The sequence below is a fragment of the Bison bison genome, unplaced genomic scaffold, assembly GCF_000754665.1.
Source record: "Bison bison bison isolate TAMUID 2011002044 unplaced genomic scaffold, Bison_UMD1.0 scf7180017864110, whole genome shotgun sequence".
In the NCBI taxonomy this organism is placed as follows: Eukaryota; Metazoa; Chordata; class Mammalia; order Artiodactyla; family Bovidae; genus Bison; species Bison bison.
The window spans coordinates 2,061,024-2,080,467 of NW_011494682.1; the positions used below are offsets into that span (position 1 = coordinate 2,061,024).

The 19,444-nt window shown below is 36.3% G+C and overlaps 1 protein-coding gene across 3 annotated transcripts in view; it reads right to left on the reverse strand.

Moving 5' to 3' along the window:
- Positions 1 to 3,793: 3,793 nt before the first annotated feature.
- The window catches only part of MOB1B (MOB kinase activator 1B), a 93,978-nt gene continuing 78,327 nt past the window's right edge, over positions 3,794 to 19,444 (reverse strand). For all 3 annotated transcript variants that reach the window (XM_010839092.1, XM_010839091.1, XM_010839093.1), the window contains exons 4-6: positions 15,230 to 15,363; positions 12,629 to 12,792; positions 3,794 to 9,561 (exon numbers count right to left, since the gene is read on the reverse strand). In XM_010839092.1, coding sequence (XP_010837394.1) covers positions 9,484 to 9,561; positions 12,629 to 12,792; positions 15,230 to 15,363 — 376 coding nt within the window. In that variant the 3' untranslated portion in view covers positions 3,794 to 9,483. The remainder of the gene's footprint in view (positions 9,562 to 12,628; positions 12,793 to 15,229; positions 15,364 to 19,444) is intronic.

A 19,444-nucleotide genomic window follows, 5' to 3' on the forward strand; every position in this document is an offset into this window, starting at 1 on the left:
GAGTACATCATGAGAAACGCTGGACTAGAAGAAGCACAAGCTGGAATCAAGATTGCCGGGAGAAATATCAATAACCTCAGATATGCAGATGACACCACCCTTATGGCAGAAAGTGAAGAGGATCTCAAAAGCTTCTTGATGAAAGTGGAAGATGAGAGTGAAAAAGTTGGCCTAAAACTCAACATTCAGAAAAGTAAGATCATGGCATCTGGTCCCATCACTTCATGGCATATAGATGGGGAAACATAGGAAACAGTGGCTGACTTTATTTTTTGGGGCTCCAACATTACTGCAGATGATGATTACAGCCATGAAATTAAAAGATGCTCACTCCTTGGAAGGAAAGTTATGACCAACCTAGATAGCATATTCAAAAGCAGAGACATCACTGTGCCAACAAAGTTTCGTCTAGTCAAGGCTATGGTTTTTCCATGGTCATGTATGGATGTGAGAGTTGGACTGTGAAGAAAGCTGAGCACCGAAGAATTGCTGCTTTTGAACTGTGGTGCTGGAGAAGACTCTTCAGAGTCCCTTGGACTGCAAGGAGATCCAACCAGTACATCCTAAAGATCAGTCCTGGGTGTTCATTAGAAGGTCTGATGCTGAAACTCCAGTACTTGGCCACCTCATGCGAAGAGTTGACTCATTGGAAAAGACCGTGATGCTGGGAGGGATTGGGGGCAGGAGGAGAAGGAGATGACAGAGGATCAGATGGCTGGATGGCATCAGTGACTCGATGGACGTGAGTTTGAGTAAACTCAGGGAGTTGGTGATGTACAAGGAGGCCTGGTGTGCTGAGATTCATGGTCGCAAAGAGTCGCAAAGAGTAGGACAGGATTGAAGGACTGAACTGACTGACTGACTGAGAGGGAAAATTTCTCCACCCTACAGTGCTATAAATTTACCATACCTGTTAGGTTTCTGTTCAGCATAACAATAAGGTTAATTAACCTTGCCTGCCTACACCCTGGGGGTTCTGTAGTAAAGAACCTTCCTGCCAATGCAGGAGATGAGGTTCCATCCCTGGGTCAGGAAGATCACTGGGAGAAGGAAATGGCAATCCACTCCAGTATTCTTGCCTGGAAAATCCTATGCACAGAAGGAGCCTCATAGGCTACAGTCCATGGGGTTGCAAAAGAGTCAATCATGACTTAGTCACTATACAACAAAGCACAAATAACAAACGCATATTGAATTTTTGAATGCCTACATAGGTTCCATGTCCTCTTATAGATGACTCATGTCTGTTGTTTAGTCACTGACTAGTTGGGGACAAATGCAGTGTAGAAACGCCCAGAATTTATTTTTAATCATGATAAAGACCTAATAAACAGGCTACTCCCCAGTCTAGAAGTTCCCAAGTTGAAACTGTTCACAGAAACCATAAATGGAATGGTGAATCCATTCTCAAAACAAAAGGGAGGGGGGAGGTGGGCAGAATCAAAATGTGATTCCATAGTGAACTCTAGGATGGAAACAAAAATCATTTTTTGTAAATTCCCTATGTTATTTCATAATTGTAGTACTTTATGTATATTACTTTTGTTTATCCCCATAGTAATAAATAGCAGGATTCTAGAAATGAGAAAGGCCTGAATATTTGTCACTGGTATAGCAAGGAAGTCAGGGAAGCTTCTAGGTTTTTGTTCTGCTTTTGTTCTGGTTGCATCCTGCTGCTTGCAGGACCTTAGTTCCCTGACCAGAGACGAAGCCCAGGCCCCCAGCAGCGGAAGCCAGGGAATTCCCACTGCTGCTACTGCTAAGTCACTTCAGTCTGGTCCGACTCTGTGCGACCCCATAGACAGCAACCCACCAGGCTCCTCCATCCATGGGATTTTCCAGGCAAGAGTACTGGAGTGGGGTGCCATTGCCTTCTCCGTCCCACTGCTGCTGCTGCTAAGTTGCTTCAGTCGTGTCTGACTCTGTCTGTCCCACTGATAGGTATTATATATCCTACATCCAAACTTGAGGGGAAAATCATGAAATGGTAAGGGTTTTGGCAGCTACTGGAGAGAATAAAGCAAGGTAATTCTCTGAGACCTTCCAGGAGGAAAGTAGAGCTCAGTCCCATATGGATCAGATAAAGATATTTGGGGTTGAGCAGATGGAGAAGACTCTTCAGAGTCCCTTGGACTGCAAGGAGATCCAACCAGTTCATCCTAAAGGAAATCAGTCCTGAATGTTCATTGGAAGGACTAATGTTGAAGGTGAAACTCCAATACTTTGGCCACCTGACGCAAGAGCTGACTCATTTGAAAAGACCCTGATGCTGGGAAAGATTGAGGGTGGGAGGAGAAGGGGACGACAGAGGATGAGATGGTTGGATGGCATCACCGGCTCAATGGACCTGAGTTTGAGTAAACTCTGGGAGCTGGTGATGGACAGGGAGGCCTGGCATGCTGCAGTCCATGGGGTCGCAGACAGGACTGGGCGGCTGAACTGAAGAAATCTTTAAATGTGTTTCTTCCTCCACCAAAACAAGATGAAACTAAAATATATATATATATATATAAAACAAAAACCAAAACCACTATAGTGCAGTGACTGAAATATTAAACACGGGAAACTCTGACATTAAGTTCATTATATCCTCCATAACCAATGGCTAACATAAGGAAGAGACTAAAAAAAAACTCTCGAATGTACTCCCTGATTTTTGTCCACAATGTCTTACGTGAAACTCTTGTAGTCAATTCAGTTTCGGAATTTTTCCAGTTTTGGAATTTAGGAAAGAAAAATAGTCACATATTATGTATATTATGTAACCATTCCTCACCCTCCTGCAGAAGTGTTAAATACACTAACATTTTGCAGTGAAACATCAATTTGCACAGTGAAATAAAGACTGTTAACCTCTTATCAGGTTCAGTTTGCAGTGAACTGAAGAAAGTACTTTTTCTGAGCTTTTCAGACTTGGGAATTACAGATAAAATACAGGGTATTAGAATACTCAACCAGGAACAAGTATGCTACCATCTTACCTCCTGCCAGAAATTTTTCTACTCCTTCAATGTAGGAATTCCTTTTCTCCTGCAGGAATGCTGGTATAACTAAAGAATGAGACAGGGTCTCCTGATAGCATACAGGTTTATTAAGAAAACTCTTTAACCAACTGAGAAAATGAGAATAACTTAGGCAGAAAAGATTAAGTGGTTACACAACCCATGCATTTGTGTATACCCACCCAACAACTTCTGTAAAAGGATGTTTATCAACACAGTAAACTTGCTTATAAATTTCTCCTATCCACAACCCAAATCTCTCACATTGTAGGCAGATTCTTTACCATCTGAGCCACAAGGGAAGCCCAAAAATACGGGAGTGGATAACCTATCCCTTCTCCAGGGGATCTTCCCGATCCAGGAATTGAACTGGAGTCTCCTGCATTGCAGGGGGATTCTTTACTAGCTGAGCTACCAGGGAAGCCCTTTAATGGTCTACAATGAAGACAAAATATTAAGATAAAATCTTGGCTTAATGGAAAAGTCAACAATTATTTTGCTAACTATTCTCATAGTAATAGTATATTTAAACAAAATAAAAGCACTGGTCTCAAGGTCAAGCATATTCAGGTTTTTTAACCCTAGTTCTCATCAGTGACTTTACAGTTTCTAAGCTTTAGCTTTCTAGTATAAAAAATATTGAGATACTAATTTCCAGGGTTGTTGTGAACATTACAAAAAATAAGGCCTAAAACTGTTCAACATATTTCATAGACCTTCAATATTTCTCTGGGAATGTACGCAATGTGGGAATACCTATAGCAAAAATGAACACTAATGCAAAGTCAGGATTCATGACCAAACATAACTATTTATTATTTTTTAAATAAACATTTTCTTCCTTAAAACAAACAAAAAAAACTAGAAATTAAATAGTTCCAATCCCATCACATACAAGTCTGTATACTTTATTTACATCTCTCAAAACATATTGTAGACTTTCTGACATTCAGTACCCTCTTATTTTTTTTTGCCACATCATGTGGCTTGCAGGATCTTAGTTCCCCCAACCCAGGGATCAAACCCAGGCCCAGGCAGTGAAAGCGCCAAGGCTTAACCACTTGACTGCCAGAGAATTCCCTCAGTATCCCCTCTTAAAACAAAAATGATGAAACAGTTTAAAGTTTGATCCACAGTAACTACAATTTGAGTAATCTTGGCACAATTTACAATACGCGCCCATATTGCATTTCATGTTTTAGACAGCTCCTTTAATATAGAGAAACTGTCCATCTCCATGAGAGCGGGCTCCCGCCTTACTCATTCTCGACAACACTTGCATAGTGTGTATGCTACCGCTTCCATTTATGGCTCTGGTAGTATTTTTCTGGTTTTGTCCTGTTTGATAGAAATGATTTTATTAAAACTTTAAGTGTTCTTATATTTATTGTATTTCATGATGCTGTTCCTAGGTAATTGTAAGTAATAATGTATAGGAAACATTCAAATAAAACAAAAGTTTTTCCCTACAAGATTAGTGCTCTTACCACCCTAGCAATGCATGTACAAAAATAACAAATACAATTTAGTGGCTGTAAAAAACTATTTCCCCTAAAAATAGTTATCTCTGCAGAACAATTCAGGGAGACAAGTGTTCCTAAAATGAAAATGTGCGAATCTATTTTACACCTTGCACAATTAAGTAAACAAAAATTAAAACGTGCAAACCTGTAAGAAACAACCACACATAAAAGATTTATAACAGACACTAAATATTAATACAATTTTAAATGTATATCACTAATAATATCAGTTTCAGTGACATAGTTTAAAGAAAGTTGTCAACCAAAACAAACCAAAAATGCTCCTTTAAGTTTTATTGTCCAACACTTCAGCCACAACCTATCTAGTGACAGCAATCACTTTAGAATCACCAATAGTGAGGACCTATATAATCAATCTGTTTTGTTTTTTGTCCATGTGAGTGTGTGTTGCAAGATGGGGAGGGAAGAAGATAGGGAAAGTCAACAGCCATAAGGAAAGAATTTACCTCCAAAGAGGAGATGACAAGTAAACACACAGTTTGGAAAGGCCAGTGTTTTCACTATCTTTGAGGATTTAATCCAAATTTTTCTATTGTGTAGTATTATATGCAGAAAATGTGTCACACTTGCAAAACTGAGAGTATTCAGTATTTTAATCTGTATTTTCTCTTTTGTCAAAATTTAAGTATGGCAGACACAGAAACACAGTTTTATAGCTTCAAAATGATTTTTTCTCTATGATTAGCCCATTAGGAGAGCCTCAAAAATTCAAACTGTCTGCAATCAGAATTGTTACTATAGATTAAAATCATTTTCCATTAAATCATGAAATAACTTTACCTCTAAACAGTTTTCTCATACACCATTACACTGATAGCTGAACAACAATAATTCCTATGTGAAACTGAATACTACGACAATATGCTGATATTTAAATCATTTTAGGAGTGGTTCTTAAAGTATAGATCTAAAATAGTGTTTCTAGGAATTGGTGTATTTTTTAATGTCCCTGATATGTTTGAAAATAAGCTTTCCTCTTGGTATGCAGTGATATTTTCAAATATACTTCTTGATTGTATCTTTTAAAAAGACAATAAAATGTTAAAGTTATAAACGACATGAAATGATTATACAGTTTGAAATTTTTTACTACGATACACAGACTTAAATTCAGCATAATTAATATATAAAATGTGTTCCAATTTCTCCAGCCTTGAAATTTAAATTGTTCATTTGCATGAAAGTAAGTTTTTTTTAAAAAAGGATAGAGGTAAAGGTTGTTATTTTCTTAAGTTACTTCTATCTTAAATATTGGATCCTTTTTTTTTTAAAGTTATTATATTTAAGTGTAAGATAATTAAACTAAATTTTTAAAAATAAAATAAAATGTATACATCCAAATGATATTGCCTACCTCAAAGTAGTGACATGAAGAAATTATGTTTTTTATTAAATGATGTTACAAATCAATACTCAAAACATTCTCTTCTGCAATTCAGATCCTATGGCATATTTTTTTTTTTTTTTGCATATTCTTTTGAACTTCCTTAATAGTTTAGTTCTAAGAAAAGAGCCAAAGCAGAGTCATTTTGGTAAATGAGATAGGTCATATTAGGCTTCCAGAAAAGTTTTTGGTGCAACTAAAATGATGAAATGGATTTTCTTGTATAGTCACACAACAACTCTCAAGGCATCTCTGAAAGTGATTATACCTCTACAGTGTAGCTGGAATAAGTAGTGCTCCCAAGAAACCACCCTGAAGATCAACTCTCACTTGGCTGTTTAAGGTGTGGCATATTTATTTTAAAAGGAAGTCCTACAGACTAACAATTATATTTCCCATATCTTACTATTTCAGTGGTTATCAAAACCTCTCTCAGAGAGGGTGAAGACAAAGGTATAAAAGAAATCTGTTACTGTGCTATTTTCCCCTAAGCAAGGAAAATACTATACATAAAATGGAGTATGGTGATTACATGTAAAATATAAATATGCACATTATCTGTAATTCCTGAAGAGATTGTAGTGCTTTCTTTCCTGATAAGCCAGGCAGTAACTCAGTCTGAGACATATTTATTATACTCTAAACATTTCTTCTCCCATCTAGTTTTATGCTGACCATTTAGCATTTACAAATAACAAGCAAAGGTAGGAAGAAACAGCTATCTAAAATCTTTCAATTTAAGGTAAACTGACCTCCAAAGCCTCTACCACCTAACACATACTTACTGTTTTACTAATGCCATGGTTTTTGTGGGAAACAGAATAATCAAGCCAGCAAATAAAAGCCAGTAGCACCACCTACAGCTAATGAAAAGATTTTCACTCTTTCTGTTACTAATTTCTTTCCACCACCATTACTTCATCATTTAAAAGAATTCCTAAAACTTGCTTTATATCAACATTTAACCAAAGCATTGCGACAGTAACACTATGTAAACTTATTACTTTATATTTCATGCTTTCATCCGCATATGAGAAAACCAACTTCTGCTTTGTATGTCTGTAAAAAAGGTGGGACAGAGTGGGGGGAATCATTATCCTGGTTATTTGTAAATTAAGAGACTTGGAAAGAATCCAATAGACATTTGTAAGCAAACTCTGTTGCAAAACAAGATGTGATCCTTATTTTATAAAGGGCAACTTACTAATGCTCATGGGAACCAACTGAATCAAAGCAACTTTTTAAGAAATCAGTTATTTCGCACACGCTCTGGTGTTTCCCTACATGCAGCCATGTTAACACCATGTACACTGCCAGGCCTCTCCCTGGGAGAATGTCTCTACTTTGTTACCATATATACACATACATATGTCCTTACTTCCCAATACCTTTTTTTCAAGGAATACTCAGAAGCAGGCACCTGAGATTCTGGCACAGTGACAAGAAACTCCTATCTACCTAGAGTGGAAAAGTCAGTCCTGCTACTAAACATTAATTTATAATAACATTTGTACAGTACTATGTAAGGCTTAAATGAGAAAAATGAATGTTTCACTTTTCTCTCCACACCTGGCTACCGCAACCCCTTTATTATTAGGTTGATACGAAGTCAAATGCAGTATGGAAGACAATTTGAATAATCATGTGCTTCATTTTCCTAAATGGATAGGGCCCAAATCACTGGATGTCAAATTTTACTTCTGAATCAACCCATAGTGGATGATGTTGTATATTCGGATACTAAAATATTTGTTTTAAGGACGTCAGCAGTTCTCACTGCAGTTTACAAATAGGTGTTACCAATGAATGTCCAATGTATTTGCCTCTGTCAGTTTCTCCTGTTAATTCCATGTTGGTACGTGGAGAATGATTGCTAGAAATGAAATGGGAGAAAAAGTTCCTAGTGATCATATTGCAATGGCATTAAATTGTATCACTATTCGATTTGTTAATGGCAAAACCAAACTGATTTCATTTTACATTCTTTTCTATTAAGTGTTTTTAGTCTATATAATTTCAGAGCAAGATTTCTAGTCTACAAGGGAAAAGGTATATATTTCGAACTGAAGGAAACAGTTTTACCAGAACTGACAAAATTAAAACTGAAAGTCTAAGAGGATAATTTGCAAGAATAAAACTGAAGTGAAAAATGTTAATATTTACTTCAAAAACTAAGTTTCTGAATTTTTTACTTATGGGAATAGTTCACTAGAAAGTCATGGCAAAAAAAGGTAAAAGTTAGTAAGTACTCATTTAACACTTTCATTATCTGATATCACTGCAAAGAAAGACTTCCTTTCACAGTGGAAAAATCAGAAGTCAGAACGCTTGGGCCTACAACAAGCAAAGAAGGTACTGTATCATTTTAAAATGATAAAACACCAGCTCCATTCACTGAATGGAAATGCTGTAAAGTGATCAATTTTCCCACAGAGTCCTTAAATTCCATGTGCATGCCTACATCTAAAGTTAGTTATTTATTTTTAACTTCACATGGAAGTTGATTCCTAAAAGGAAGTCTCTAAGACTTTGTTTACAAGATATTGATTAAAATCTTCATGCCATTCTAGTCAAGCGTTCTGAGAAAGGACTTTCTTGAACTTGACTTCCCATACTCAATCCCATCTATAACGCCCCATTCAAACTAACCCCACCCTCGTCCCCCACAACCACACACTCCAGTCCTCTTCAAAGCAGAAGGGGATTTTGCAGACTTATGGCTCATTTGGCAATTGCTAAGAAACCTCACAGTTCAGCATCACCTCTGAAGATCGCAAACCTATATATAACCTGAATTTTTACATCTACAGTGCAGTTAAAGTGTAGAAAGAAGCCAAAATGTAACAGCTATTACATTTCAACATCTTCAAGTTTCAATATCACAGATATCAAGAGATGGAAAAGACTTGCTTATAGAACTCTAAGTATCCATTGAACAGAATTACTATCAATATCAAAAATAATTAAGAAATACTAATTTTTTATGCCCTACATGCACACCTTTACAAATTGTGTTTCTCTAATGTAGTAAAAGTTGGAGATCATCAATTTAGGTAAACTATGGCTTTTATCAATATTTTAAAACATGCATCAGTAAGTGCCCTGGGTAGAAATCCTAATATTGTTTCAAGCCCTGTTCAATTCTATGTCTGTGCTTTGCACCTCAGAAGTGAGCCTGCCAAGGCACTTAAAAACGTCTTTTGGGGACTTCAAAAATTAGCCACAATTTACACAGGGAGAACAGCCATCCATGAGCAGTCTAATCAGTAAGCATTTTCTTTCAACATATAATATTATTAAAAATTCTCCAAGTTAAAAAAAATACTATATTCCACTAAGACAAAATTTACCCCTATCAAATGTATAGACAGTGGTTCTTGGCTTCCTCTAGCAATAGTATATGGTTTCATTTATTCAGATTAAAGAAAAAGGAACCCAAACAAGCCCTCCAAGAGTAGATAAAAACAACCAAGATAAAAATAAAATACAACAAAATTCAAATACACTCCACACAGCTTGATTTGAGGAATAATTTGCATAGGTCCCCATCCTTTTATCTGTCCTTCGAGGTGAGTTTTTCAATCAGTTCCTGGAGTGGTGCAAGTTCTCTTCTATCAATAAGGTTGAATTCCTATGTGCCGAGAAAGGCAGAAGAAACAGCAAGAACATATTATTTACATCTCATTCCAAAATAGATTTCCATTAACATTTGTTGGAAATTAGCTTTTAAAGTAAATGCAAGTCAAACCTTAGAAAAAAAAAAAAAAAGTTTTTTCCCCCCCTATTCTCTACCTCTTGCATCTTGAGCAAATCACTTAACCACTTCCGGGATTTTACATTTCTACTAATATTAGGATAAATTATCTCAAGATTCTGGAGAAGAGAATGGTAATGCACTCCAGTATTCTTGCCTGGAGAACTCCATGGACAGAGAAGCCTGGCCGGCTACAGTTCATGGAGTTGCAAAGAGTTGGACACGATTGAGCGACTCACACACACACACACACACACACACACACACACACATATCTCATAAGATTACTATGGGGACTAAATGTGATACTGTGTGTGAACCACTTCATGTAATCCCTGGCAGAAAGTAAACAATAAATGAGACTTGCTGCTCCCTGTTAGGATGAATAACTGGGACACCATTTAGATACATCCAATCAAGCAGGGACCAAAAAAATTCTCAGGAAAATTACAGCATTATATGAAGAATAAAAGATTTAGTTTATGTTATTAACTAACATATCTGCAAGCTACATAGGATATGGTATGAGAATGACATGAATAATGTGGAGTCCACAAATGATAAGTAATAAAATCCTATAAAGAACAAATAAGAAAGCCTGGATTCAATTTGTGGTTCTTTAGAAGTTCTATCACTGTCATTCTGAAATTCAATTCTGAATAGCTTTCCTCTATAAAAATAGTTTATAAATTATAAGGTTAAAACATAAAGGTTGTCAGTATTTCTGATCTTCTGCCACAATGGGGCATTCTGAGCTCTCAATTTCACTTGTTTATTAGCACTCACCATGTGCCAAAAGTAAGAACTGAGAAGAAACATTAAGGGGCATGTAACAGCAAGTCTACCACTAAGATTTGTGGGGTGTGAACCAAGAACACAAATGGATATTATATCACATGACTAAGTTATTATATTTTATATTAAGCTAATATATTTTTATATATGTTTGATTCTCCTGCCTTGACAAATACACCTTCATAGTAGCCAGGAAGGCAGATTCAAATTTAGAATTTTTAAAACACTCCTCAAGAGTCTACACACGAGGAGAGCCAGTCCTTGGCCCTCAGGAAACCTCCCTGATCTACCAAACCCCAGATCTATCCTGTACTTGAAAGGGTCTCACATGCAGGAGTGTGGACACCCTGACTGGCTTATAAAGGCAATGTCCACACACACTCATGAAGAGCTGCAATATGGGTATTCCCTAGGTTTAGAGATATACATATAAGAGACATGACCTTCCCTTAAAACAATGGACCAACAGAAAAGATCCATGCAGATCCTGGAAATACACTTGGGACCACGTGGGCAGGGAATTCTGAATCTCACGTACCCAACTATATACCCAAAGGGACCCATGCAGGTATGTTCTTGGCCATGCGGATTTCTCATTCTGTGGGGAGTAGTAAGCTGGAGAAGGACCAGGGTCAAACTTCTAAACTGTGAGGCCCAGGGCAGGGGCCACTCTCACTCAAAGAGGTGATCCTATATAACCAACGGACCCATCTTTAAAACCATCACAGTGTCCTCACATGTAATGAGGCTCAGATGTGGTAAATGCCACATACCAATTTCTTACTATTTGCTAGGAGTTGGGAGATACAGGGTACTTTAACATCATACAGTAAGGTAAAACTAAACTTTCTGGTGAGAGAAATCCTCTCCCAAACTACTGAAACCTCAAGTAATCATGTTCTGCATAAACCAAGGCACAGAGACAGACATTTAGTATAACATTTTCTTTGTTTCTATTGGTATCTATAGATAGGACACCACAGTAAAATAATTGCTCAGAGCAATGGTTTTGGCAAGTTACTATCTCCTAAATTTCTTTTGTTTATATAGGTGAAATTAAGATACAAAACGTGTGCCCTCAGTGTGAGGAGTGTTAATAGAAGGAAAATAAACAAATTTTTCTTTGTGGAGATGAGTGTGATAAAGGCATTTATAAGTTTATATACAAAAACAGATTAAAAAAACAACAACAGAGCTCTAAGTCATGGACATCTCCTACCTACCACTTTCCTTCTCCAACCTCCACTGAAAAATATCTGCTCAGTTTATGCATTTCTCCCTTTTTCACTCCTACCTGTTGGTTCTCTAATTACTATAGCAGGGCAAGAATAACCTCATTTCTTTTAGTCTAAATCTCTAAAGCCAGATGTCTGAGAACTAAACAGTGAAGGAAGAGGAGGTCAACTTAAGGAGTTGGATCAAAGATTAATGGATGTCCAGAATATCAACGCTCTTTGGGACATTTCTCCCCCACTTTGGAATAATGGACAGTTATCAAATTCAGAACTTATTCAGAATATGGTTTTAAAAGGAGGGAAAAGATATGCTATTTAAAGTTCATTTCCATGCCAGATCTTCAAAAAAAGATCTAGAGTAGACAGGAAAAGGGAGTAGCAGGAGTGCTCAGAGACAAGTTCAACTCCATGTCCACCAGCCAAGTTCCCTATTCAGCTGCTCCATTACAGACAGACAGCTGAAGTAAGATCGCTCAGATTCACTGTAGACTTGCGATGGAATTCAGAAACTAAAGGCAAGTCTTTATCATCATGGCAAGTATTCAAGAGGATAAAGACTAAAGAAATAGAGCAAATTTTATTCTGACAGTATGGATGTAGTATTCACCTCATAACTCTGTAGATAACTGCTTTTACTGAGCAAAAAATATCTCTTACTCCAACTTGAAAGTGAAAGTGGCTCAGTAGTGTCTGACTCTTTGAGACCCGATGGACTAAACAGTTCATGGATTTCTCCATGCCAGAATACTGGAGTGGGTAGCCTTTCCCTTCTCCAGGAGATCTTCCCAACCCACGGGTCGAACCCAGGTCTCCCGCATCACAGGCGGATTCTTTACCAAATTCTGAGAATTTGAGAATTTACCAAATTCTTTACAAAATATTGAGCTATCAGGGAAATCCCTAATCAAACTTACCTGGACAAAAAAAATAAAGTGCTTGAAAGATGTATTGAGATGTGCTTCCTCTTGAAGCTGGATCACAGGGTCGAAATGCTGATGATAAATGTGAGCATAAACCCTAAAGAGGCGTTTGAGTATAGTTTTTGCCACAGACATGAAATTCTTCGGAAATGGGACACCTAGTAAAGAGATAAACAACTCCCTCTATTAACAAGAAGAGAACACAGCAGTATGAGTTTGTCAGCAAGTGACAACATAAATTACCAAAACAAGGCTGAAAATAAGAAATATTTTTATTACCACTTAATATACCCATTGTACATGTCAAATGTTCTCAATACATCATGAATGAAAACAAACTTCAATGCTTCTATGGAATAAGAATCTGTCTTCAGTATGGCCCCTTAGGCCTGTAATATAACACCAGTTTACCAAAAATACCACAAATAAATGTCTGAGATGGTAATGGTGCTAAAATGCACACTTAGTCCCTCAGATTTCTTATGCTGAACACAAATAATGTACTACCACGTTTAGTTTTGTCTGAAATGCTGGCAATACATTTTTATATTTTTTTCCTACGGAAGTTATCGCATTACTACACCAGGACTACATTTATCTTGAAATTAGCTGTAGTCTCTGCTCAATTAGAGAGACTGGCTTTCTGAATTAGAGCACTTTTATAGCATTAAACAAATATAAAACTAGAAAAATACAAAAATCCACATCCCTTGTTAAACTGGCTAAATGATCCAGACTGGCAAAACACAAGCCAAATACTTTTATGGTACTACTGGCTTCAATGTGATCATATTGCCTACTGCCCACTCAAAAATATTAAAAGTCACAACAAGGTCCTACTGTATGGCACAGTAGGGAACTCTGCTCAATGTTATCTGGCAGCCTGGATGGGAGGGGAGTTTTGGGGAGAAAGGATACATGTATATGTATGGCTGAGTCCCTTTGCAGCCTACCAGAAACTATCACAACATTGTTAAACGGCTATACTTCAATATAAAATTAAAAGTTTAAAACGAAAAAGTTATAGGTCACAAGAAAACATAAGACAACATAAGACATTTGGGGGGACATGAGTGTCTCCCAAATGAAGGGACATTATACTAAATAGTATGTTACACTCTTCAAAAATGTCAATGCCATGAAAGACCAAAAAAGACTAAAAAATTGGAATAAGATCTGTAAATTAGACAATAATATTATACTGGTATTAATTTCCTGATTTTGAAAGTTACTTTGTGATTGTCTAAGAAAATACACATTGAAGCACATGGAGATAAAGGTCATCATATATGCAACTTACTCTCAAATCTTCAGGAAAAAGAAAGAATGTGGGGTCAGGAAGGAAGAAAAAGTAGGGAAGGAGCGAAGCAGGGAGGGAAGGAGGGAGACAGAGGGAAAGCAAATAAGTTAAAATGCTGGCAACTAAAGAATCTGGAAGGATATATAAGGGTTCTTTGCATGATTCTTACAAATTTTCTACTAACAAAAGTCTGAAATTGGGTTAAAATAAAAAGTTTAAAAATATGGAAGATCAAAGATGAGGGCACTTATCCCATACCATACTATCTATATAAGGAATGCAGTTTTGAAAAATAGACCTTTCATTACAAAGGCTTTGAAGTAGTTAAAGCATTCAATGAATGTGTCATAACAGCAACTATTTACATTGCTGTCTCCTCCACCACATCCTTCTCCCCAAAAGTAAAAAAGCATAAAATACAGTCAAGACGTTGAAAAAGCAAATTCTAATTTTTTTTTAGAAAACACAGCTGTAAGCAGTTTGACACAGTAAAATCATATGAACTGTCTAAATGTAAATAATTTCTGCTTGAAAGTTTAGCCCTTTAAAAGGCCAGCGAATATAAAAAAAAGTAAAAGTCACTTAGGTGCTAACAGGTCAACTCATCAAATCTTCTTGTTTTCTTCTCACCTAGTTGATTTCACAGTCTGCAAGGTTCATGCTATGGGTCATGAATACAAATGCTCTGACAAAAATATAATGTAAGACTGGGTTTATGTCATATGAAAGTGAAAGAAAGTGAAAGTGACTGTCATGTCCGACTCTTTGCGACCCCATGGACTATACAGTCCATGGAATTCTACAGGCCAGAATCCTGGAGTGCGTAGCTGGTTCCTTCTCCAGGGGATCTTCCCAACCCAGGGACTCCCAATGCAGGAACTCAGGTCTCCTGCATTGCAGGCAGATTCTTTATCAGCTGAGCCATGAAGGAAGTCCCTTATGTCATACAAACTCCCTTTCTAAATATGAAATGGATATGACTATAGCATATGTCTAACTGGCTGTCTACCCAATGTCCAGTCTCTTTTCTTCCCTTAAAACAGGCCAGATTTGTTACAATCCAAGATATACTGATCTTCTTATTGTTTAAAATTATAGGGACGTTTACCTAATTAATGCATGATAAACTTGGTATGAAAAAAAAAAAGATACTTTTCAAGCATATAAGATTAGAAATATTAGAAATATTTTGAAGTGGCAATTAATCCAGCAAACAGGCAATTCTATTGTAAGTCCTAGAGAAGTATGAAGGTAGATAAATCATGAGGGATCCCAGTTAACCAAAACCATTATACCAATTTTTGATGGAAATAATGTCTCATCATCCAACTGGTCCTGAACCCAAGTCATCAGGTAATCAATATACTTTGGTGCAGAGCACTTAATAGGCTTCTTTATGTTTGTTCCATCTGCCCAATGATATTCATATCTGTATTGGAAAGATAAAAAGCACACAGAATATCAATATAATCTATAAATAATGTCTGTATTTTTTGTATTACACATATGTTTATTTTGAATATATTCAGGATATATTTTAATCTCTTCCTCCAAATTAATTTTTTTTTGTATTTGGCATTTTAAAATTGCTATTAGACTATTTTGCATTTATCAGGATACAAACTAAGATTCCACCAAACTCATTTTTTGTGAACCTTCCTTCATATATAACTTTTATATTTTAGAATCACATACAGTATAAATTGCCATAGTAGAAACCCTAAGTTTATTTCTTACTTCTATGATGATCATCTTTAATCTTTATAATTGTTGTCTTTTTCCTCAAAAAACATTTCTCCTTACACAGTACGATTCTCTTTAATTTGGGGCGTTAAAATTTGGGTTAAGGATAGAGAATGAAACAGAAGTGCCAAAGTAAAATGAATGAAAAAGAGAATGATTCAATATTTGAGTATACTTGGTTGAGGAGCTACACAAGCCTTTGAGGAAGGCTGGGACTCCCAATAAAGATGCCTATAGTATTTGTGTATTAACCAGACACTATCCTTTGGTACAATAAACTTTTAATGTGCACCTACAATATGAGAAATGATGAGTCAAGGAATGCCTCTTGAACAAGGGACACTGAAATGAAAGATGTTTTCTCTATTCTCACAGAGAAAAGACTGGTAGAGAAGACAAACCTGTAAATGAGTATGTAAAAACAGTGCAACAGAATGCTCATGGAGCTAACTACACAAACACACCCTCACAACCACAACCTGATTTTTAAGACAATAAGCATGCAGTTGAAACTCCAAAGAACAAAAATGTCTAAACTGAACTAGCATTTAGTTTAGTTTCTGAAAGGTTACCTCTGCCTCTCCCTTTGAACCAGCTGTGTTTTTCTAACCTTGCCCCAGAGTTTGGACTGACAGAACAATAGATGAGTAAGGCTAGAAAAGGAGCTGAAAGAAAATATAATGGAAAAATACTGCAGGGTATTTCAAACAATGAAAACCATCTTGAGACAGGATAAATAAGGATGCTTTCTGTTTAGTCATAGCTACTCACACTTGAACAGTAAATGTTAAATAGGATACACTCAAATACTGTGACACCATGTCTTATTGCCAACCCTGAGAAACAGGGATGAAATGTCAAGTTAACTTTGAAGGTCTCCAATAGGCAATTTCCCAACACTTCCTGGCATCCTGTTTCACTATTTAATCACTGTCACAGTCAAGAGATTCTTCCTAATATAAAACAAAGTCTCAAGTGTGACTTAAGCTTGTTTGATTCTCTCTGGAGATAGAGAATATGAATGGTAGGACTTTAAACCATCATTACTTAGTCTTCCTGGAGAAGGAAATGGCAACCCACTCCAGTATTCTTGCCTGGGAAAGTCCACGAACAGAGAAGCCTGGTGAGTTACAGTCCATGGGGACAAAAAGAGTCAGACAAGACTGAGTGACTAAACAACAGCAACAGCTTAGTCTTTGCTTAAAAACACAGGAATTTACCCACATTTTCTCCCTTATGTTATGAACCCTTAATGTTTTTGCATTTCTCTTATAATCATGTTTTTCATTCTGTTAATGATTTCCAGGTGTTCCATAATCATTTTTTTAAATCTGTATTTTATTTATTTATTTGGCTGCACGGAGTCTTAGTTGCAGTATACAGGATTTAGTTGTGGCATGTGGGATCTAGTGCTCTGACCAGGAATAGAACCTGCACCCCCTACATTGGGAGCTTGGAATCTTAGCCACTGGACCACCAGGGAAGTCCCCTATATTCATTTTTAAATGCGAAAGTCAAAAGTAAACACAGTAAACCAAAAATCATTTTCAACATCCTGAAGCTTTATAAAAAAAAAAACTAATTTTCAATGCCCTAAGCATTCTGAAAAACAAAACTGTATATTGCTTATACTTCTAGGGTTTATAACTATGGTCCCCTGAATCTTCTTCTTTTGTCATGTTTATACTTAAGATGGGGATTCCCTGATAGCTCAGTTGGTAAGAATCCACCTGCAATGCAGGAGACCCCGGTTTAATTCCTGGGTCGGGAAGATCGGCTGGAGAAAGGATAGGCTATACACTCCAGTATTCTTGGGCTTCCCTTGTGGCTCAGTTGGTAAAGAATCTGCCTGCAATGTGGGAGACCTGGGTTTGATCCCTGGGTTGGGAAGATCCTCTGGAGAAGGAAAAGGCTACCCGCTCCAGTATTCTGGCCTGGAGAATTCCACGGACTGTATAGTCCATGGGGTCACAAAGAGTCGGACACAACTGAGCAACTTTCACTTTCACTATACTTAAGATGACTTCCTCTTCTGACTCTATTTTGTCCCCAATGATTTTTTTATTTCACCTTTGACAGATACTTGTATGAAATTTATTTCTGTCATCATGGTATGAACTTTTAAACTGCAAATTCTCAAATATTCATTTCTTGGTTAACAACAATAATAAATAATAACAGAGAAACCACTTCCAAGAAAAAAACTGCAAAAAGTACTAACACAGGTGGAGTCTAAACAACAGAGTACCCAAAAACCAATGGGTCACTGAAGAGATCAAAGAAGAAATAAAAAAATACCTAGAGACAAATGAAAACAAAAACACAGTGATCCAAAATATATGGGCTGCAGCAAAAGCAGTTCTAAGAGGGAATTTTATAGTAATACAAGCCTACCTCAGGAAATAAGAAAAATCTCAAATAAACAATCTAAGCTTTAATTACCTGGGAAAATGGAACAAATAAAACCCAAAGTTAGTGGAAAGAAAGAAATCATGAGAAACAGAGCATAATTAAATGAGATAGAAACTAAGAAAAAAAAAATAGAAAAGATCAATGAAACTGAGAGCTGGCTCTCTGAAAAAATAAACAAAATTGATAAACCCAAAGAAATAAAATCAGAAACGAAAGAAGTTAAAAACAATAGCACAGAAGTACAAATGACATTAAGAGATTACTACAAAAAATTACAGCCAATCAAATGGATAACTTAGAGGAAAGTGATAAACTCCTAGAAACATACAATCTCCCAAAACTGAATCTGGAAAAAATAGGAACTATGAACAGATGGATTACCAGTAGTGAAACTGAATCAGTAATTTTAAAACACAAACAAACAAAAAAAACCTCCCAACAAACAAAAGTGAAAGACCAAATAGCTTCACAGGTGAATTCTACCAAAGAACTCATATAACTCAAAATCAAAAAAAAGTAAACAACCCAATTAAAAGATGGACAGAAGACCTGAATAGACATTTTTACAAAGACATACAGATGGCCAACAAACACATTAAAAGATGCTCAATTTCATCAGTCATGAGGGAAATGCAACCTAAAACCATAATGAGATACTGTTTCACATCTGTTAAAATGGCTATTATCAAAAAGACAACAAATAATAAGTATTGGCAAGCATGTAACAAAAAGGAAATTTTTATGCACTGTTGATGGAACTGTGAATTGATGCAGCCACTATGGAAAAATGTATAGAGGTGCTTCAGAATATCTTCAGAATATTAAAAATAGAACTGCCATAAGAGCCGGCGGTTTCATTTCTGTGTATTTATGCAAAGAAAACACAAACACTAATTTGAAAAGATATATGCAAACTATTTTTCATTGCAACATTATTTTCAATACCTAAAATATGAAAGTAACTTAAGTGTCTATCAACAGATGAATAAATAAAGAATATGCAGTATGTGTATACATGTATATTTATTTAAAGATACAAACCTCCAGTTGTAAGTCAGTTCATAAGGAGTATGGTCAATGACACTAATAACTTTGTATGGGAACAGAAGACTACTAGACTTAACATGACGATCATTTCATAGTGTATGGAAATGTCAAATCATTATGCATTACATCTGAAACTAACATAACACTGTATATCAACAATTATTTTTATTTTTTAAAATGTAATGGAAGCATTTTTAATAATCTAGTTTGGATAGAGAAGCAGAAGCAAACAGAAAAAAGGCAGGATGGAGGACAATACAATAGAGAGGACCATAAAGCTTAGGTTAAGGAACTCTCGACTCAAGATA